At 44.4% G+C, this 23939-nt stretch overlaps 1 protein-coding gene across 1 annotated transcript; it reads left to right on the forward strand.

Moving 5' to 3' along the window:
- The first annotated feature begins 7926 nt into the window (after positions 1 to 7926).
- Positions 7927 to 8643, forward strand: LOC119281739 (pleckstrin homology domain-containing protein 1-like). Its single transcript, XM_037562187.1, has one exon. The coding sequence runs from the start codon at positions 8000 to 8002 to the stop codon at positions 8471 to 8473; it is 474 nt and encodes a 157-aa protein (XP_037418084.1). The 5' UTR covers positions 7927 to 7999; the 3' UTR covers positions 8474 to 8643.
- Positions 8644 to 23939: the final 15296 nt, after the last annotated feature.

Genomic DNA, 23939 nt, shown 5'->3' on the forward strand with positions numbered 1-23939 from the left:
TTTTTTTTGGTTTTTCTTAAGGTTTATCGAACACACAAGAAGAAAGCTAGAAAAAGAACTTAAACTAGCATGGATTGTACAATGAAAGAGTATGAGCACCGACAACTAGAATGAGTGTGTGAACATGAATGTAATGTCGGTGAGAAATACGTACTCCCCCAAGCTTAGGCTTTTGGCCTAAGTTGGTCTATGGCCATGGATCGCGGCTACTCTCCTTGGTGTACTGAGGAGTGTCATCGTACTGCCACTGGCCGGCGATCTCCTCCAGATCCCACTGATAAGATGATGGACGATAAGGGTCAAGTGGTGGTTCCGGCTCAGGATCTGGAGCTGATGTCCTGCCATGGAGCACGTAGACGGCCTCCGGCAAGACAAGGTAATGGCCTGTAGTTAAATCAAACAAAGAGGGCACTAGCAGGATAATAATCTCATTGTGTTTCTTATGAAATCTCAAATTATACAGAAGCATCTTATCATCATTGTTAACAATAAACTCATGCGCTACCATGCTCTTGTAATCTAAAAAGGTATGGGGCAACAATTTTTCCTCTTTCTCATGATGCCTAATAGGTATCCTGAAATGTTTAGCAAGACGTGCAGCATAGATACCTCCAAAGATGGGCCCTTTTATACGGTTCAGGCTTAATCATTTAGCAATAATGGCACCCATACTAACAGAGTTATCACGGAATAAAGCATGGAACAAAATAATAATATCAGGAACACTAAGGTTTCCACAGTTTCCGCAACCAATTAAGCATCGACTAGCAAATATGGCAAAGTAGCGTAAAACAGGAAAATGTATGCTAGTAATTCTTGCATCAGAAACTCCCCCCGATTCCCCTACAGTAATAGTATCAATAAAACCATCCACATCTTTACGATGCGATTCCTCTAAGCTGCCCTCGAAGGGTATTTTGCAAACCACGCAAAAATCACGTAATGACATCTCCCTAGCCACATCATATAAATGAAAAGCTACCGAAGGAGGTGATTTCTTAGGATAATAGTAGAAGTTTTGCATGAAAGTATTGGTGAGTAAGAGATACTGTTCAGCCTGGTTGTGGAGGAAGTCGGTGAGGGCCGCATTATCAGCCAAAGAATAAAAGTCATCATAAATCTCAGCCGCTCTCAAGAAATCATCATAAGGCCATTCACACGGCCATATTTCTGCCACACCGGGGAGATTATACTTGGCCTTTTCATTCTCCTTAGCTTGCTTATCCTTGGAGTCTTGGCTAGAAGAGCCCCTCAAAAATCTCTTAATCATTTCCTGAAAATTTTAGTAACTCAAAATAAAAGTGAATCAAACTCAACAAAATTGATAGCAACTACTCCCACAAGTGCCTAGAGACTATATCATGCATTAGAATTACTTGGGACCATATAAATTTGACATGCAAGCTCAAGAATAGGGTCACATAGGCAGAAAAAATTTGCAATGAATAAGGCACTAGAATAAAAACTAATTGGACCATTGGAGGAGTCACATGCCAAAGAACAATTCCCCAAAGCAGTTTTGTGAATGGGGCTTTGAGCAAGGAGATCGAAAATGATAGCAAAATGAGCTAGAACTCGTGCTTGAGCTGGATGGTGATTTTTTGGGAGGAAGATGAAGTGTGTGGGTGCAGGAATAAGTGGAGGGGAGCCACCATGGGCCCACGAGGCAGGGGGCGCGCCCTATAGGGGTGGGCGCGTCCTGGACCCTCATGGCCAGGTGCCAGCTCCGCCTGCTATGTTCTCAGTGCCAGATATTCTCAAATATTCCAAAAAAATTCATACTAAATTTGCAAGGGATTTGGAGAACTTTTATTTTCGGGATATTTTTTTATTGCTTGGATAATTCAGAAAACAGACAGAAAATACTATTTTTACTTTATTTAATCTAAATAACAGAAAGTAAAAGGAGGGTACAGAAGGTTGTGCCTTCTGACTTCATCCATCTCATGCTCAACAAAAGGAATCCACTAACAAGGTTGATCAAGTCTTGTTAACAAACTCATTCCGAATAACATGGAACCGGAGAAATTTTGAATAACACTAGGTTATCTCAACGGGGATATGGACATCCACAATAATAAGAATATCATATTTCTTCTTGACAGTAGGAAGAGGAAATTCAAAACCTCCAACAATGATAGTTGGAATTTTTCCAATAGAATTGATGCTATGAACTTGAGGTTGTTTCCTCGGGAAGTGTACCGTATGCTCATTACCATTAACATGAAAAGTGACATTGCCTTTGTTGCAATCAATAGCAGCCCCTGCGGTATTCAAAAAGGGTCTACCAAGGATAATTGGCATACTATCGTCCTCGGGAATATCAAGAATAACAAAGTCCGTTAAAATAGTAACATTTGCAACCACAACAGGCACATCCTCACAAATACCGACAGGTATAGCAGTTGATTTATCAGCCATTTGCAAAGATATTTCAGTAGGTGTCAACTTATTCAATTCAAGTCTAACACCGGCTCCAAGATCACATAAAGCAGTTTTAACATAATTTCTTTTAATGGATCATGGTATAGTTGGTACTCCTGGATCTCCAAGTTTCTTTGGTATTCCACCCTTAAAAGTATAATTAGCAAGCATGGTGGAAATTTCAGCTTCCGGTATCTTTCTTTTATTTGTAATAATATCTTTCATGTACTTAGCATAAGGATTCACTTTAAGCGTATCAGTTAAGCGCATACGTAAGAAGATATATCTAATCATTTCATCCAAGCGCTCAAAATCCTCATCATCCTTTTTCTTGGATGGCTTGGGAGGAAAAGGCATGGGTTTCTTAACCCATGGTTCTCTTTCTTTACCGTGCTTCCTAGCAACAAAGTCTCTCTTATCATAACGTTGATTCTTTGATTGTGGGTTATCAAGATCAACAGCAAGTTCAATCTCTACATCATTATTATTGCAAGGTTGAGCATCAACATGAACATTATCATTAAAATTATCACTAGGTTCATGTTCATCACCTGATTGTGTTTCAGCATGAGAAATAGAAATATCATTGGGATTCTCAGGTATGTCTACAATAGGTTCATTAGAAGCATGCAAAGTCCTATCATTTTTCCTTTTCTTCTTTTTAGAAGGACTAGGTGCATCTACATTATTTCTCTGAGAATCTTGCTCAATTCTCTTAGGGTGGCCTTCATGATACAAAGGTTCCTGAGTCATTTTACCAGTTCTAGTAGCCACTCTAACAGCAAAATCATGTTTATTATTTAATTCATCGAGCAAATCACTTTGAGCTTTAAGTACTTGTTCTGCTTGAGTGGTAACCATAGAAGCATATTTGCTAATGAGTTTAAGTTCACATTTAACTCTAGCCATATAATCACTCAAGCGTCCAATCATGTAATAATTACTCTTTAATTCTCTACCAACATAAGCATTGAAATTTTCTTGTCTAGCCATAAAGTCATCAAATTCATCCAAACATTGGCTAGGAGACTTAGTAGACGGGATTTCAACTTTATCATATCTATAGAGAGGATTTACCTTTACTACCTGTGTCGGGTTATCAAGACCATGTGTTTCTTCAATAGGTGGTATCTTAAGACCATGTATTTCTTCAATAGGAGGTAAATTCTTAACATCTTCAGCTTTAGTACCTTTTTCTTTCATAGATTTCTTTGCCTCTTGCATATCTTCAAGACTGAGAAATAGAACACCCCTCTTCTTCGGAGTTGGCTTAGGAGTTGGTTCAGGAATTGGCTCAGGAATTGGCTCAAAAAGAGTTCAATTATTTCCATTAGTCAACATATTATTCAATAGCAATTCAGCTTGATCGACTGTTCTTTCCCTGAAAACACAACCAGCACAACTATCCAAGTGGTCCTTGGAAGCATCAGTTAGTCCATTATAAAAGATATCAAGTATTTCGTTTTTCTTAAGAGGATGATCAGGCAAAGCATTAAGTAACCGGAGAAGCCTCCCCCAAGCTTGTGGGAGACTCTCTTCTTCAATTTGCACAAAATTATATATTTCCCTCAAGGCAGCTTGTTTCTTATGAGCAGGGAAATATTTAGCAGAGAAGTAATAAATCATATCCTGGGGATTACGCACACAACCAGGATCAAGAGAATTAAACCAAGTTTTAGCATCACCCTTTAATGAGAATGGAAATATCTTGAGGATATAATAGTAGCGGGATTTCTCATCATTAGTGAACAGGGTGGCTATATCATTTAACGTAGTAATATGTGCCACAACAGTTTCAGATTCATTGCCATAAAAAGGATCAGATTCAACCAAAGTAATTATCTCAGGATCGACAGAGAATTCATAATCCTTATCAGTAACAAAGATAGGTGAAGTAGCAAAAGCAGGGTCATATTTCATTCTAGCATTTAGAGATTTCTATTTCAGTTTAGCTAATAACTTCTTAAGATCAGATCTATCATTGCAAGCAAGAATATCTCTAGTAGTTTCTTCATCCATAACATAACCCTCCGGAACAACAGGTAATTCATATTTAGGGGGAGAACCTTCATCATCACTATCTTCAATAATATCAGTTTCAATAATTTCATTCTCTCTAGCCCTAGCAAGTTGTTCATCAAGAAATTCACCCAATGGCACAGTAGTATCATGCACAGAAGTAGTTTCATCATAAGTATCATACGTAGTAGAAGTGGCATCATCAATAATATGCGACATATTAGAATTGATAGTAGAAGCAGGTTTAGGTGTCGCAAGCTTACTCATAACAGAAGGAGAATCTAGTGCAGAGCTAGATGGCAGTTCCTTACATCCCCTCGCAGTTGAGGGATAAATCTTAGTTATTTCATCTTTCAAGTTCCTCATAATGATCAGCGGATATAAATCCCAAGTGACTCAAAGAATAGAGCTATGATCCCCGGCAATGGTGCCAGAAAATAGTCTTGATAACCCACAAGTATAGGGGATCACAACAGTTTTCGAGGGTAGAGTATTCAGCCCAAATTTATTGATTCGACCCAAGGGGAGCCAAAGAATATTCTCAAGTATTAGCAGTTGAGTTGTCAATTCAACCACACCTGGAAGTATCTGCAGCAAAGTATTTAGTAGCAAAGTAGTATGGAAGTAATAGTAACAGTGGCAAAAGTAACGGTAGCAGTTTTGTAGTAATTGTAACAGTAGCAATGGTAAAGTAAATAAGCAAAGCACAATATGTGAAAGCTCGTAGTCAATGGATTAGTGATGGATAATTATGTCGAATGCGATTCCTCATCTAATAGTTATAACATAGGGTGACACAGAACTAGCTCCAGTTCATCAATGTAATGTAGGCATGTATTCTGAATATAGTCATACGTGCTTATGGAAAAAAACTTGCATGACATCTTTTGTCCTACCCTCCCGTGGCAGCGGGGTCCTAGTGGAAACTAAGGGATATCAAGTCCTCCTTTTAATAGAGTACCGGACCAAAGCATTAACACATAGTGAATACATGAACTCCTCAAACTACGGTCATCACCGAGAAGTATCCTGATTATTGTCACTTCAGGGTCGTCGGATCATAACACATAATAGGTGACTATAGACTTGCAAGATAGGATCAAGAACTCACATATATTCATGAAAACATAATAGGTTCAGATCTGAAATCATGGCACTCGGGCCCTAGTGACAAGCATTAAGCATAGCAAAGTCATAGCAACATCAATCTCAGAACATAGTGGATACTAGGGATCAAACCCTAAAAAACTAACTTGATTACATGGTAAATCTCATCCAACCCATCACCGTCCAGCAAGCCTACGATGGAATTACTCACGCACGGCGGTGAGCATCATGAAATTGGTGATGGAGGATGGTTGATGATGATGACGGCAACGAATCCCCCTCTCTGGAGCCCCGAACGGACTCCAGATCAGCCCTCCCGAGAGAGATTAGGGCTTGGTGGTGGCTCCATATCATAAAACGCGATGAAACTTTCTCTCTAATTTTTTTCTCCGCGAAAGCAAATATATGGAGTTGGAGTTGAGGTCGGTGGACATCCAGGGGGCCCACGAGGCAGGGGGGCGCGCCCAGGGGGAGGGGGCGCGCCCCCCACCCTCGTGGACAGGGTGTGGCCCCCTGACGCTATTTCTTTCGCCAGTATTTTTTATTAATTTTGAAAAGTTGCTGCGTGGATTTTCAGGTCATTCCGAGAACTTTTATTTCTGCACAAAAATAACACCATGGTAGTTCTGTTGAAAACAATGTCAGTCCGGGTTAGTTCCATTCAAATCATGCAAGTTAGAGTCCAAAACAAGGGCAAAAGTGTTTGGAAAAGTAGATACGACGGAGACGTATCAGACGGTCGACTGGAATATGGTGTGTGTTACAGGGGATGCGAACTCTTGTGCCAGGGGAGGGGGGTGGATTATATAGAGTGCACCAGGACCCCAGCCGTCCCCCATTACAGGGTTCAATGTACATTAAGATAGGGCGTTACTGGTAACGCCAACTATAAAGAGCTATTAATGATCTTTAAGACTACTGAGTGAACGCCTAACCATTGCCATCCTGAGTGACTTTAGGTCTTCTGTACTCCGAGTGGTTTCTTGTATGGTCGAGTGACTTCATCTTGGTCGAATGGAATTGGGGCATCCGAGCGAGGTAATTGGTCGAGTGGATTGCACTCCATGGTTACTTCAGTCGGTATCTCTAGTTATACTTTGAATGTCCTTGATTCTATGGTAGTGACCTTGGGTAGGGCGTATAGGTCAGGCCTATGACCCTATCCCAGGTCCATGTCATCGTCAAACCCGTTAGGTCCTGGCACCTTTGTGGGAAACATTTGAAATAAAACTTGCTTAATCTCTTCTTTAGTGTATGCGTCATTTAGATGTGCGTTGAGAGCACCATCCACTCTATTTGGGATATGGGAAAGCACCTCTTCCATCCCTATGGTTCCTTCATATGTATATAGATTGGAATAGAATTCATTTGCCATGTCTGCAAGCTCTCTACCGTTTGTGCAAGGAGTACCATCAGCTCTCTCCAGCTTGGCTATCTTGTTTTTTGCTTGTCTTGCACTTGCCTTTCGTTGGAAAAACTGTGTATTCACATCGCCTTCAGCAAGCCACTGAATTCTAGCTCGTTGTCTCGTCATAACCTCTTCCATGTAGCATAGCTCAACTATCCTTGCCTCAACATGCCTCTCCTCAATGCCAGGACCGAGCCGAACGGATCCTCCCTTAGCTCCCGCGGGCGAGATCGTAATGCTCGTAGTTCACAGCGAACCGAGCCAAAAGTATTTCTCCCCCATCGGGATAGAGAGCCAGCAACACTCTCAAGTTTTACAACTAGATCATGCACTGAAGCTGCTGGCTGATCCGGTCCCCATGCTTCTTGAACCACATCTCGAAATCCGCCATTAGACTCCCACATACATTCGTAGCGAAACGGCTTCTTGAGAGCGATCCTAATATTATTTGCCTCGACCTTATTCATCAACGATATTGGGCTATGGTCCAGCTTCGCTGTTGTTAGATGCTCAACTGACGCAAATGAAACATTGCAGACCAACTCATGTTAGCTAGTGCATGGTCAAGACAGACCCTACAGTAGTGGCCACCTGCCACCTTCTTCTCCCAAGTCCAATCCAGTCCCTTGTAGCCGGGGTTGTCAAGTTCACAAACATCCACCGCCTCACGAAAATCTACTATCTAAGCACTATCACGGGGGTTTGGGCCCATCTGCTCTTCCGGACGGAGGATCTCATTGAAGTCCCCGGTACACACCCATGGCAGAGTGCTTTCTCCTCTCAAAAACTTCCCATGGCAGAGTGCTTTATCCTCTCAGAAACTTCATAGTATCCCACGTTTTGTAACGTTCTGCGATCCATGTGAGCAACGCATCTATACCGATACCGATACAAAGAAGCTCGGTAGTACAGCACACAGTCCGACTCCAGCCCGGCCCGTTCCGTTAAAAGCAGGGCCCAGGGGGGAAACCCAACCGAACGAACGAACGCCAGAAAATCTCCCGACTCGCTCGATCCGATCCCCAAATCCCCCCACATCTCATGGCGACGAGCCTGTGGCGAGAGGCGATGGGCGCCGGCGCCCCGGCCGCGGACGCGGACTTCCTGGACTACATCGAGTTCTGGCACCAGCCCGAGTGCGCGGGGTGGCTGGACAAGCAGGGGGAGCACACCAAGACGTGGCGCCGGCGGTGGTTCGTGCTCAAGCAGGGGATGCTCTTCTGGTTCAAGGACTCGGACGTCGACCACGCGTCCGTGCCCCGCGGCGTCATCTTCCTCGCCTCCTGCCTCGCCGTCAAGGGCGCCGAGGGCGTGCTCGACCGCAAGTTCGCCTTCGAGCTCTCCTCCCCGGGCGAGACCATGTACTTCGCCGCCGACTCCGAGGAGCACAAGGAGGAGTGGATCAACTCCATTGTCCTCCCACTTGCCGCTCCTGCAGGGACCACATGGGATGAAATTTATGACAAGGTGGACATGCTGCGCGCAGGGTTTGGAGCAGAAGGTTTAGATCCTTAGCCAATTGGTTACAGATTCTAGACTGATCGATCAGATCACATCATCTTGAGCAAAGAGCTGCGAGAGTAGGCTATGTGTAGCGTGTTGGTGTCGGTGTGTCGCTGTGGATGTTCGCATTCGTTGACGGAATTATAACTCTCATCCTTCTACTATAAAAATATTATACGTTATTGATGTACTCTTAAAAAAAGGGATTTTACTAAGTCATTTTTGCGATATGGTGAGAGCGGGATATTGGCTAAGGCCTATTTATAGAGATGTGAAAAACAGAAAAGGTAGTATCACTGTGACAAAGATGATGTTCAAATTTAATCGAACCCCTTTGATCATCTTTTAAAAAAAAAATCTCGAATACGCACGAGTGTGCGTACTATATTTTCAAGAGGAAAAATGGGGTAAAGAGCCCCTCCACGTTGGTGATTACAAACACATAACCCCAACTCCACCCATGCTTACAACTTACTCCCTCCATTCCAAAATAGATGACCCAACTTTGTACTAATTTTAGTATAAAAGTTGGGTTTTGGAACGGAGGGAGTACAAGCTAACTATTCGCTACATGACCCTCCTCCATGGCCGCAAGGAACCGGTCCATGTCTACTTTAAGCAAGCTTGCCGCCTTCCACGCCGTGCACTCTACCACTACCCTATGAATTACAAACGCGGTGGACGGGGCATCCTCATCAAACACTATGCCATTCCGATGCTTCCAAAGCTCCCAAAGCACAAGGACAATCAATGTTCAAGCAACCTTCTTCTTTGTGGCGCTGTCCGCAGTGGTCACACGCCACTCGCCCAGATCTGATGTTGCCGTCGGAGCCCATTGTGGCTTTTCCCAAGCCGTGCACACTCGCAGCCATACCTCCCTAGCGAAGGCACACTGTAGCATTATGTGGTTCATACTCTCCTCAACTTGATCACAAAACGGGCATGCTTCCTCGTGTTCCAGTCCACGGCTCTCCAATCTATCTGAGGTCCAGCATCTATTCTGGATTGCGAGCCAAGTAAAGAATCTGTATCTCAAAGGAGTTTTGGACTTCCACGTGAACTGCATGCGTCGTTGGAACTTTCTTCCTCGCCCAGAATTTAGCTTGGTACGCCGACCTCGTGGAGAAGGAGCCGCTTGGCTCCCAAGCCCACCTTACTGAATCGACTGAGTCATGGTGCAACTGGACCTGCTCCATTCGGTCCCACAAGCTCAGGTATTCCTGGAGCATCTGACTCGTCACCTCGGGGCCTATGTCCAACACCCAAGCTCTATTAATCTTTTAATCCTTTTATTAACCCAAATAATAAGTGTCATACGTGTGTCATGGAGCACTCTAGCCCTGGCATTTTTTATCACTAAAGTTGTTATCCAAAAAATATATTAAAAAACTGAAACTTGTCATCCGAAAAGAATATTGACAAAGTAAGTATACACTTGACAAAAGGAAATACATTTGATGGATCCATGATCAGCGCACAATGATGCAAAGGGAATTGATATCATATGACAAATGTAAGTATATTGTCATCAACATCAAAATATGATTAAGGACATGATTGCAATTGCAGGTGCATCTAGCATCGTCACAGTGTGTGTGGCAGCATGTTTTGGACAGTTCTTACAGGATTGGTGTGTGTCCCCACTTGATATAGTCTTCATTCGTCGATGTTTGTGTGTCTGCATATTGGATCCTTCCGATCTAGTGCACTGGTCCTAGGATCTTAGCATGACGACTTATCGATTGTCTAGGTTTGTCCGACTCCGATAAAGGAAGGTCAACGACGACGACACATCTTTGGATCATTGCTTCTTGTGTTCTTTTATGTTGTCATGATGTTTGATAAATATCGGAAGTTTTTCTCGACTTTCTTTTCCAATAAAAAATCCTAGTAGATGTAAAAAATACTCCTAGTAGATGAGTCAATGCCTTTGATAGATAGGGCGCATAAGGGCATCTCCAACATTGACCACAAACCGCATCCGTTCACGAACCAGGAGGGGGGGGGCAGTCCGCGGACATGGATACGGGAGGCGGCCACCCAATGGTATCCACGTACATTTTGAAACAAGTTTAAACAAACCAGACAAAATTTATCAAACAAGTCGGATTTCATTAAATTTCAGCCATAATTTACACAAAATGGGTCAATAATCTTAAACCCTATACCGGACGATCGACCACCTCGTACGTGTGGCCGTCCTGCCCTGTCGCACCATCGTCGTCGTTCATGCCATCGTCGTTGTCCCTCCAGCGGCGGAAGTGTTGGGGAACGTAGTAATTTCAAAAAATTTCCTACGCACACGCAAGATCATGGTGATGCATAGCAACGAGAGGGGAGAGTGTGTCCACGTACCCTCGTAGACCGAAAGCGGAAGCGTTATAACAACGCGGTTGATGTAGTCGTACGTCTTCACGGCCCGACCGATCAAGCACCGAAACTACGACACCTCCGAGTTCTAGCACACGTTCAGCTCGATGACGATCCCCGGACTCCGATCCAGCAAAGTGTCGGGGAAGAGTTCCGTCAGCATGACGGCGTGGTGACGATCTTGATATTCTACCGTCGCAGGGCTTTGCCTAAGCACCGCTACAATATTATCGAGGACTATGGTGGAGGAGGGCATCGCACACGGCTAAGAGATCTCAAGGATCAATTGTTGTGTCTCTGGGGTGCCCCCCCCCCCCGCCCCCGTATATAAAGGAGCAAGGGGGTGCGGCCGGCCAGGAGGAGGGCCCACCAGGAGGAGTCCTACTCCCACCGGGAGTAGGACTCCCCCCTTTTCCATGTTGGACTAGGACTTGGGGGGAAGGAGAGAGAGAGGGGAAAGGAAAGGGGGGCGCCGCCCCCCTCCTTGTCCAATTCGGACTTGGGGGGGAGGGGCGCGCGGCTGCCCCTTGGCCTCCTCTCCTCTTCCTCCACTAGGCCCATTAAGGCCCATTAAGTTACCGGGGGGTTCCGGTAACGTCCCGGTACTCCGGTAAAATGCCGATTTCACCCGGAACACTTCCGATGTCCAAACATAGGCTTCCAATATATCAATCTTCATGTCTCGACCATTTCAAGACTCCTCATCATGTCCGTGATCACATTCGGGACTCCGAACAACCTTCGGTACATCAAAACATACAAACTCATAATGAAACTGTCATCGTAACTTTAAGCGTGCGGACCCTACGGGTTCGAGAACAATGTAGACATGACCGAGACACGTCTCCGGTCAATAACCAATAGCGGAACCTGGATGCTCATATTGGCTCCCACATATTCTACGAAGATCTTTATCGGTCAGACCGCATAACAACATACGTTGTTCCCTTTGTCATCGGTATGTTACTTGCCCGAGATTCGATCGTCGGTATCTCAATACCTAGTTCAATCTCATTACCGGCAAGTCTCTTTACTCGTTCTGTAATACATCATCTCATAGCTAACTCATTAGTTGCAATGCTTCCAAGGCTTAAGTGATGTGCATTACCGAGAGGGCCCAGAGATACCTCTCCGACAATCGGAGTGACAAATCCTAATCTCGAAATACGCCAACCCAACATGTACCTTTGGAGACACCTGTAGAGATCCTTTATAATCATCCAGTTACGTTGTGACGTTTGGTAGCACACAAAGTGTTCCTCCGGTAAACGGGAGTTGCATAATCTCATAGTCATAGGAACATGTATAAGTCATGAAGAAAGCAATAGCAATATACTAAACGATCGTGTGCTAAGCTAACGGAATGGGTCATGTCAATCACATCATTGTCCTAATGATGTGATCCCCTTAATCAAATGACAACACATGTCTATGGTTAGGAAACTTAACCATCTTTGATCAACAAGCTAGTCAAGTAGAGGCATACTAGTGACACTCTGTTTGTCTATGTATTCACACATGTATTATGTTTCCGGTTAATACAATGTAGCATGAATAATAAACATTTATCATGATATAAGGAAATAAATAATAACTTTATTATTGCCTCTAGGGCATATTTTCTTCAGTCTCCCACTTGCACTAGAGTCAATAATGTAGATTACACTGTAATGATTCTAACACCCATGGAGCCTTGGTGCTGATCAAGTTTTGCTCGTGGAAGAGGCTTAGTCAACAGGTCTGCTACATTCAGATCCATATGTATCTTGCAAATTTCTATGTCTCCCACTTGGACTAAATCCCGAATGGAATTAAAGCGTCTCTTGATGTGCTTGGTTCTTTTGTGAAATCTGGATTCCTTCGCCAAAGCAATTGCACCAGTATTGTCACAAAAGAATTTCATTGGACCCGATGCACTAGGTATGACTCCTAGATCGGATATGAACTCCTTCATCCAGACTCCTTCGTTTGCTGCTTCCGAAGCAGCTATGTACTCCGCTTCACATGTAGATCCCGCCACAACGCTTTTTTAGAACTGCACCAACTGACAGCTCCACCGTTCAATGTAAACACGTATCTGGTTTGTGATTTAGAATTGTCCGGATCAGTGTCAAAGCTTGCATCAACGTAACCATTTACGATGAGCTATTTGTCACCTCCATAAACAAGAAACATATCCTTAGTCCTTTTCAGGTATTTCAGGATGTTCTTGACCGCTGTCCAATGATCCACTCCTGGATTACTTTGGTACCTCCCTGCTAAACTTATAGCAAGGCACACATCAGGTCTGGTACACAGCATTGCATACATGATAGATCCTATGGCTGAAGCATAGGGAACTTCTTTCATCTTTTCTCTATCTTCTGAAGTGGTCAGGCATTGAGTCTTACTCAACTTTACACCTTGTAACACAGGCAAGAACCCTTTCTTTGCTTGATCCATTTTGAACTTCTTCAAAACTTTGTCAAGGTATGTGCTTTGTGAAAGTCCAATTAAGCATCTTGATCTGTCTCTATAGATCTTAATGCCCAATATGTAAGCAGCTTCACCGAGGTCTTTCATTGAAAAACTCTTATTCAGGTATCCTTTTATGCTATCCAGAAATTCTATATCATTTCCGATCAGTAATATGTCATCTACATATAGTATCAGAAATGCTACAGAGCTCCCACTCACTTTCTTGTAAATACAGGCTTCTCCAAAAGTCTGTATAAAACCAAATGCTTTGATCACACTATCAAAGCATTTATTCCAACTCTGAGAGGCTTGCACCAGTCCATAAATGGACCACTGGAGCTTGCACACTTTGTTAGCTCCCTTTGGATCGACAAAACCTTCCGGTTGCATCATATACAACTCTTCTTCCAGAAAACCATTCAGGAATGCAGTTTTGACATCCATCTGCCATATTTCATAATCATAAAATGCGGAAATTGCTAACATGATTCAGACAGGCTTAAGCATCGCTACGGGTGAGAAGGTCTCATCGTAGTCAACCCCTTGAACTTGTCGAAAACCTTTCACGACAAGTCGAGCTTTGTAGAAAGTAACATTACCGTCAGCGTCAGCCTTCTTCTTGAAGATCCATTTATTTTCAATTGCTTGCCGATCATCGGGCAAGTCAACCAAAGTCCACACTTTGTTCTCATACATGGATCCCATCTCAGATTTCATGGCCTCAAGCCATTTTGCGGAATCTGGGCTCACCATCGCTTCTTCATAGTTCGTAGGTTCATCATGGTCTAGTAACATGACTTCCAGAACAGGATTACCGTACCACTCTAGTGCGTATCTTACTCTGGTTGATCTACGAGGTTCAGTAACAACTTGATCTGAAGTTTCATGGTCATCATCATTATCTTCCTCACTAATTCGTGTAGGTGTCACAGAAACCTGTTTCTGCGATATACTAATTTCCAATAAGGGAGCAGGTACAGTTACCTCATCAAGTTCTACTTTCCTCCCATTCACTTCTTTCGAGAGAAACTCCTTCTCCAGAAAGTTTCTGAATTTAGCGACAAACGTCTTGCCTTCGGATCTGTGATAGAAGGTGTACCCAACAGTCTCGATATCCTATGAAGACACATTTCTCCGATTTGGGTTCGAGCTTATCGGGTTGAAGCTTTTTCACATAAGCATCGCAGCCCCAAACTTTCAGAAATGACAACTTTGGTTTCTTGCCAAACCACAGTTCATAAGGCATCGTCTCAACGGATTTTGATGGTGCCCTATTTAACGTGAATGTGGCCATCTCTAAAGCATAACCCCAAAATGACAGCGGTAAATCTGTAAGAGACATCATAGATCGCACCATATCTAGTAAAGTACGATTATGACGTTCGGACACACCATTACGCTGTGGTGTTCCGGGTGGCGTTAGTTGCGAAGCTATTCCGCATTGTTTCAAATGTAGACCAAACTCGTAACTCAAATATTCTCCTCCAAGATCAGATCGTAGAAACTTTATTTTCTTGTTATGATGATTTTCAACTTCACTCTGAAATTCTTTGAACTTTTCAAATGTTTCAGACTTATGCTTCATTAAGTAGATATACCCATATCTGCTCAAATCATATGTGAAGGAGAGAAAATAACGATATCCGCCACGAGCCTCAACATTCATCAGACCACATACATCTGTATGTATGATCTCCAATAAATCAGTTGCTCTCTCCATAGTACCGGAGAACGGTGTTTTAGTCATCTTGCCCATGAGGCACGGTTCGCAAGTACCAAGTGATTCATAATCAAGTGGTTCCAAAAGTCCATCAGTATGGAGCTTCTTCATGCGCTTTACACCGATATGACCTAAACGGCAGTGCCACAAATAAGTTGCACTATCATTATCAACTCTGCATCTTTTGGCTTCAACATTATGAATATGTGTATCACTACTATCAAGATTCAATAAAAATAGACCACTCTTCAAGGGTGCGTGACCATAAAAGATATTACTCATATAAATAGAACAACCATTATTCTTTTTTTTAATGAATAACCGTCTCGCATCAAACAAGATCCAGATATAATGTTCATGCTCAACGCTGGCACCAAATAACAATTATTTAGGTCTAAAACTAACCCCGAAGGTAGATGTAGAGGTAGCGTGCTGACCGCGATCACATCGACTTTGGAACCATTTCCCACGCGCATCGTCACCTCGTCCTTAGCTAATCTTCGGTTAATCTGTAGTCCCTGTTTCGAGTTGCAAATATTAGCAACAGAACCAGTATCAAATACCCAGGTGCTACTGCGAGCATTAATAAGGTACACATCAATAACATGTATATCACATATACCTTTGTTCACCTTGCCATCCTTCTTATCTGCCAAATACTTGGGGCAGTTCCGCTTCTAGTGACCAGCCTGCTTGCAGTAGAAGCACTCAGTTTCAGGCTTAGGTCCAGACTTGGGTTTCTTCTCCTGAGCAGCAACTTGTTTGTTGTTCTTCTTGAAGTTTCCCTTCTTCTTCCCTTTGCCCTTTTTTCTTGAAACTAGTGGTCTTGTTAACCATCAACACTTGATGCTCCTTCTTGATTTCTACCTCCGCAGCATTTAGCATCACGAAGAGCTCAGGAATAGTCTTTTCCATCCCTTGCATATTATAGTTCATCACAAAGCTCTTGTATCTTGGTGGCAGTGATTGGAGAATTCCGTCAATGACGCTATCATCCGGAAGATTAACTCCTAGTTGAATCAAGTGATTATTATACCCAGACATTTTGAGTATATGCTCACTGACAGAACTGTTCTCCTCCATCTTACAGTTGTAGAACTTATTAAAGACTTCATATCTCTCAATCCGGGCATTTGCTTGAAATATTAACTTCAACTCCTGGAACATCTCATATGCTCCATGACGTTCAAAACGTTGTTGAAGACCCGGTTCTAAGCCGTAAAGCATAGCACACTGAATTATAGAGTAGTCATCAGCTTTGCTCTGCCAGACGTTCATAACATCTGGTGTTGCTCTAGCAGCAGGCCTGGCACCCAGCGGTGCTTCCAGGACGTAATTCTTCTGTGCAGCAATGAGGATAATCCTCAAGTTATGGACCCAGTCCGTGTAATTGCTACCATCATCTTTCAACTTTGCTTTCTCAAGGAACGCATTAAAATTCAATAGAACAACAACACGGGCCATCTATCTACAATCAACATAGACAAGCAAGATACTATCAGGTACTAAGTTCATGATAAATTTAAGTTCAATTAATCATATTACTAAAGAACTCCCACTTAGATAGACATCCCTCTAATCCTCTAAGTGATTACGTGATCCATATCAACTACATCATGTCCGATCATCATGTGAGATGGAGTAGTTTCAACGGTGAACATCAATATGTTGATCATATCTACTATATGATTCACGCTCGACCTTTCGGTCTCCGTGTTCCGAGGCCATATCTGTTATATGCTAGGCTCGTCAAGTTTAACCTGAGTATTCCGCGTGTGCAACTGTTTTGCACCCGTTGTATTTGAACGTAGAGCCTATCACACCCGATCATCATGTGGTGTCTCAGCACGAAGAACTTTCGCAATGGTGCATACTCAAGGAGAACACTTTTACTATGATAATTTAGTGAGGGATCATCTTATAATGCTACCGTCAATCAAAGCAAGATAAGATGCATAAAAGATAAACATCACATGCAATCAATATAAGTGATATGATATGGCCATCATCATCTTGTGCTTGTGATCTCCATCTTCGAAGCACCGTCATGATCACCATTGTCCCGGCGCGACACCTTGATCTCCATCGTAGCATCGTTGTTGTCTCGCCAATCTTATGCTTCTACGACTATCGCTACCGCTTAGTGATAAAGTAAAGCATTATAGGGCGATTGCATTGCATACAATAAAGCAACAACCATATGGCTCCTGCCAGTTGCCGATAACTCGGTTACAAAATATGATCATCTCATATAATAAAATTTAGCATCATGTCTTGACCATATCACATCACAACATGCCCTGCAAAAACAAGTTAGACGTCCTCTACTTTGTTGTTGCAAATTTTACGTGGCTGCTACGGGCTGAGCAAGAACCGTTCTTACCTACGCATCAAAACCACAGCGATAGTTTGTCAAGTTGGTGTTGTTTTAACCTTCGCAAGGACCGGGCGTAGCCACACTCGGTTCAACTAAAGTGAGAGAGACAGACACCCGCCGGTCACCTTTAAGCAACTAGTGCTCGTGACGGTGAAACCAGTCTCGCGTAAGCGTACGCGTAATGTCGGTCCGGGCCGCTTCATCTCACAATACCGCTGAACCAAAGTATGACATGCTGGTAAGCAGTATGACTTATATCGCCCACAACTCACTTGTGTTCTACTCATGCATATGACATCTACGCATAAAACCTGGCTCGGATGCCACTGTTGGGGAACATAGTAATTTCAAAAAAATTCCTACGCACACGCAAGATCATGGTGATGCATAGCAACGAGAGGGGAGAGTGTGTCAACGTACCCTCGCAGACCGAAAGCGGAAGCGTTATAACAACGCGGTTGATGTAGTCGTACGTCTTCACGGCCCGACCGATCAAGCATCGAAACTACGGCACCTCCGAGTTCTAGCACACGTTCAGCTCGATGACGATCCCCGGACTCTAATCCAGCAAAGTGTCGGGGAAGAGTTCCGTCAGCATGACAACGTGGTGACGATCTTGATGTTCTACCATCGCAGGGCTTCGCCTAAGCACCGCTACAATATTATCGAGGACTGTGGTGGAGGGGGGCACCGCACACGGCTAAGAGATCTCAAGGATCAATTGTTGTGTCTCTGGGGTGCCCCCCGCCCCCGTATATAAAGGAGCAAGGGGGGGTGCGGCCTGCCAGGAGGAGGGCGCGCCAGGAGGAGTCCTACTCCCACCGGGAGTAGGACTCCCCCCTTTTCCATGTTGGACTAGGACTTGGGGGGGGGGGAGGAGAGAGAGAGGGGAAAGGAAAGGGAGGGCGCCGCCCCCCTCCTTGTCCAATTCGGACTTTGGGGGTGAGGGGCACGCGGCTGCCCCTTGGCCTCCTCTCCTCTTCCTCCACTAGGCCCATTAAGGCCCATTAAGTTATCGGGGGGTTCCGGTAACCTCTTGGTACTCCGGTAAAATGCCGATTTCACCCGGAACACTTTCGATGTCCAAACATAGGCTTCCAATATATCAATCTTCATGTCTCGACCATTTCGAGACTCCTCGTCATGTCCGTGATCACATCCGGGACTCTGAACAACCTTTGGTACATCAAAACATATAAACTCATAATGAAACTGTCATCATAACTTTAAGCGTGTGGACCCTACGGGTTCGAGAAAAATTTAGACATGACCGAGACACGTCTCCGGTCAATAACCAATAGCGGAACCTGGATGCTCATATTGGCTCCCACATATTCTACGAAGATCTTTATCGGTCAGACCGCATAACAACATACGTTGTTCCCTTTGTCATCGGTATGTTACTTGCCCGAGATTCGATCGTCGGTATCTCAATACCTAGTTCAATCTCGTTACCGGCAAGTCTCTTTACTCGTTCCGTAATACATCATCTCACAACTAACTCATTAGTTGCAATGCTTGCAAGGCTTAAGTGATGTGCATTACCGAGAGGGCCCAGAGATACCTCTCCGACAATCGGAGTGACAAATCCTAATCTCGAAATACGCCAACCCAACATGTACCTTTGGAGACACCTGTAGAGCTCCTTTATAATCACCCAGTTATGTTGTGACGTTTGGTAGCACACAAAGTGTTCCTCCGGTAAACGGGAGTTGCATAATCTCATAGTCATAGGAACATGTATAAGTCATGAAGAAAGCAATAGCAATATACTAAACGATCGTGTGCTAAGCTAACGGAATGGGTCATGTCAATCACATCATTGTCCTAATGATGTGATCCCATTAATCAAATGAAAACACATGTCTATGGTTAGGAAACTTAACCATCTTTGATCAACAAGCTAGTCAAGTAGAGGCATACTAGTGACACTTTGTTTGTCTATGTATTCACACATGTATTATGTTTCCGGTTAATACAATTCTAGTATGAATAATAATCATTTATCATGATATAAGGAAATAAATAATAACTTTATTATTGCCTCTAGTGCATATTTCCTTCAGGAAGGGCACCGGAGGGCGACAACAGCCTTGTCCGGCAGCTGCCCACCACTCGCGGAGGAGCCGCCGGACCTCCTCCTGCACGATGCGGGTGCCCGCCGCGGGCCGTCGTTGACTCCGAGGAGTAGAAGGAGAACTGGATCGACTCCATTGGCCTCCCACCTACCACCTATCCTGAAGAGAGCGCATGGGAAGAAATTTTTGACAAAAAATTGAAGTCATTTTTTGAGAGTGGGATATTTGTAGATAGAGATGTGAAAAAGTAGGATGACTGTGACAAAGATGATGAGCAAATTTAAATGAACCCCTTTATCTCCTTTTAATCCTTTTATTAATAGTGCGGGATCCTATAACTTAAGATCTAAATAAAAAAAGCCTGCGCTTTCTCTCTGGTCACCTCACGCTTTGAGTTATATCCCGTTTGATGGGTCCATGATCACTACACAATGATGCCAAGGGAATTGATATGCTATGTGTATATTGCCATCAACATGAAAATATGATTAAGAGCATAATTGCACTTTCAGGTGCATCTAGGCCGTCGGAATGCGCGTGGAGGTATGTTTTGTATAGTTCTTGCGCGATTGATGTGTGTCTTTGGTCGATCCACTGATCCAGTCTTCGTTCGTCGATGTTTTGTGTGTCTATAAGATGTATCCTTCCGATCTAGTGCACTGGTCCAAGGACCTTATCATGACGACTTCTCGACTGTCTAGATTTGTTCAACTCCGATGGAGGGGGGTGCGGTTAGATAGGGCGGGTAAGGGGATCTCCAGCGTTGACCCGTAAAACAGACATTGCATCCATTCGTGAACCGGGGGGAGGGGGGCAGCCCGCAGACATGGATGCGGGAGGGTCCATGCTATCCACATCCATTTCAAAACAAGTTTAAACAAACCGAACAAATTTATCAAACAAGTCAGATTTCATTAAAGTTCTGATATAATTTACACAAAATGGGTCGATATTTCGACCATTTAACTAAAAACTAGAAAAACAGTCCTAAGACCTATGTCGGATGATCGACCACCTCGTACGCGTGGCCGTCCTGCCTTGTCGCACTGCCGTCGCCATGTTGGGGAACGTTGCAGAAAATTAAAATTTTTCCTACGGTTTCACCAAGATCCATCTATGAGTTCATCTAAGCAACAAGTCTAGGGAGAGAGTTTGCATCTACATACCACTTGTAGATCGCGTGCGGAAGCTTGCAAGGTGATGATGTAGTCGTACTCGACGTGATCCAAATCACCGATGACCAGCGCCGAACGGACGGCACCTCCGCGTTCAACACACGTACGGGACGGGAGACGTCTCCTCCTTCTTGATCCAGCAACGGGGAAGGAGAGGTTGATGAAGATCCAGCAGCACGACGGCGTGGTGGTGGATGCAGGGCGTCACAGCAGCAGGGCTTCGCCGAGACTACGAGGGAGAGACGTAACGGGGGAAGGTGGAGGCGCCAGGGGCTGGTGTATGAAGTCCCTCCTCTCCCCCACTATATATAGGGGTGCCAGGGGGGCGCCGGCCCTAGTAGATGAGATCTACTAGGGGGGGCGGCGGCCTAGGGGAGGTTTCCCTCCCCCCCAAGGCACCTAGGGGTGCCTTCCACCACTAGGACTCCTCCTAGGGGGAAACCCTAGGCGCATGGGCCTATAGGGGCTGGTGCCCTTGGCCCATGATGGCCAAGGCGCACCCCCTATAGCCCATGTGGCCCCCCGGGACAGGTGGCCCCACCCGGTGGACCCCCGGGACCCTTCCGGTGGTCCCGGTACAATACCGATAACCCCGAAACTTGTCCCGATGCCCGAAATAGCACTTCCTATATATAATTCTTTACCTCCGGACCATTCCGGAACTCCTCGTGACGTCCGGGATCTCATCCGGGACTCTGAACAACATTCGGGTTTCTGCATATACATATCTTCATAACCCTAGCGTCACCGAACCTTAAGTGTGTAGACCCTACGGGTTCGGGAGACATGCAGACATGACCGAGACGCTCTCAGTCAATAACCATCAGCGGGATCTGGATACCCATGATGGCTCCCACATGCTCCTCGATGTTGTCATCGGATGAACCACTATGTCGAGGATTCGATCAAACCCTGTATGCAATTCCCTTTGTGAATCGGTACGTTACTTGCCCGAGACTCGATCGTCGGTATCCCAATACCTTGTTCAGTCTCGTTACCGGCAAGTCACTTTACTCGTACCGTAATGCATGATCCCGTGTCCAACACCTTGGTCACATTGAGCTCATTATGATGATGCATTACCGAGTGGGCCCAGAGATACCTCTCCGTCATACGGAGTGACAAATCCCAGTCTCGATCTGTGTCAACCCAACAGCTACTTTCGGAGATACCTGTAATGCACCTTTATAGTCACCCAGTTACGTTGTGACGTTTGATACACCCAAGGCACTCTTACGGTATCCGGGAGTTACACGATCTCATGGTCGAAGGAAGAGATACTTGACACTTGCAAAGCTCTAGCAAAACGAACTACACGATCTTTTATGCTATGCTTAGGATTGGGTCTTGTCCATCACATCATTCTCCTAATGATGTGATCCCGTTATCAACGACATCCAATGTCCATAGTCAGGAAACCATGACTATCTGTTGATCACAACGAGCTGGTCAACTAGAGGCTTACCAGGGACATAGTGTGGTCTAAGTATTCACACGTGTATTACTATTTCCGGATAATACAGTTATAGCATGAATAAAAGACAATTATCATGAACAATGAAATATAATAATACTTTTATTATTGCCTCTAGGGCATATTTCCAACAGTCTCCCACTTGCACTAGAGTCACCAATCTAGTTACATTGTGATGAATCGAACACCCATAGAGTTCTGGTGTTGATCATGTTTTGCACGCGAGAGAGGTTTAGTCAGTGGATCTGCGACATTCAGATCCGTGTGCACTTTGCAAATCTCTATGTCTCCATCTTGAACATTTTCACGGATGGAGTTGAAACGACGCTTGATGTGCCTGGTCTTCTTGTGAAACCTGGGCTCCTTTGCGAGGGCAATTGCTCCAGTGTTGTCACAGAAGAGTTTGATCGGCCCCGACGCATTGGGTATGACTCCTAGGTCGGTGATGAACTCCTTCACCCAAATCGCTTCATGTGCTGCCTCCGAGGCTGCCATGTACTCCGCTTCACACGTAGATCCCGCCACGACGCTCTGCTTGCAGCTGCACCAGCTTACTGCTCCACCATTCAACATATACACGTATCCGGTTTGTGACTTAGAGTCATCCAGATCTGAGTCGAAGCTAGCGTCGACGTAACCCTTTACGACGAGCTCTTCGTCTCCTCCATAAACGAGAAACATGTCCTTCATCCTTTTCAGGTACTTCAGGATATTCTTGACCGCTGTCCATTGTTCCTTGCCGGGATTACTTTGGTATCTTGCTACCAAACTTACGGCAAGGTTTACATCGGGTCTGGTACACAGCATGGCATACATAATAGATCCTATGGCTGAAGCATAGGGGATGGCACTCATCTCTTCTTTATCTTTTGCCGTGGTCGGTGACTGAGCTGAGCTCAGTCTCATACCTTGTAACATAGGCAAGAACCCCTTCTTGGACTGATCCATTCTGAATCTCTTCAAAATCTTATCAAGGTATGTGCTTTGTGAAAGACCTATGAGGCGTCTCGATCTATCTCTATAGATCTTGATGCCTAATATATAAGCAGCTTCTCCAAGGTCCTTCATTGAAAAACACTTATTCAAGTAGGCCTTAATGCTGTCCAGAAATTCTATATTATTTCCCATCAGGAGTATGTCATCTACATATAATATGAGAAATGCTACAGAGCTCCCACTCACTTTCTTGTAAACGCAGGCTTCTCCATAAGTCTGCATAAACCCAAACGCTTTGATCATCTCATCAAAGCGAATGTTCCAACTCCGAGATGCTTGCACCAGTCCATAAATGGATCGCTGGAGCTTGCATGCTTTGTTAGCGTTCCGAGGATCAACAAAACCTTCCGGCTGCATCATATACAGTTCTTCCTTAAGATGCCCGTTAAGGAATGCTGTTTTGACGTCCATCTGCCATATCTCATAATCATAGTATGCGGCAATTGCTAACATGATTCGGACGGACTTTAGCTTCGCTACGAGAGAGAATGTCTCGTCGTAGTCAATCCCTTGAACCTGTCGATAACCCTTAGCGACAAGTCGAGCTTTATAGATGGTAACATTACCATCCGCGTCCGTCTTCTTCTTAAAGATCCATTTGTTTTCTATCGCTCGCCGATCATCGGGCAAGTCTGTCAAAGTCCATACTTTGTTTTCATACATGGATTCTATCTCGGATTTCATGGCTTCAAGCCATTTGTTGGAATCCGGGCCCGCCATTGCTTCTTCATAGTTCGAAGGTTCATTGTTGTCTAACAACATGATTTCCAGGACAGGGTTGCCGTACCACTCTGGTGCGGAACGTGTCCTTGTGGACCTACGAAGTTCAGC

The sequence above is a fragment of the Triticum dicoccoides genome, chromosome 3B (assembly GCF_002162155.2).
Source record: "Triticum dicoccoides isolate Atlit2015 ecotype Zavitan chromosome 3B, WEW_v2.0, whole genome shotgun sequence".
Classification (NCBI taxonomy): Eukaryota; Viridiplantae; Streptophyta; class Magnoliopsida; order Poales; family Poaceae; genus Triticum; species Triticum dicoccoides.

Excerpts from the sequence above, each read along its gene's own strand:
- LOC119281739 (XM_037562187.1), top strand. The coding sequence starts at position 8,000 with ATGGCGACGAGCCTGTGGCGAGAGGCGATGGGCGCCGGCGCCCCGGCC.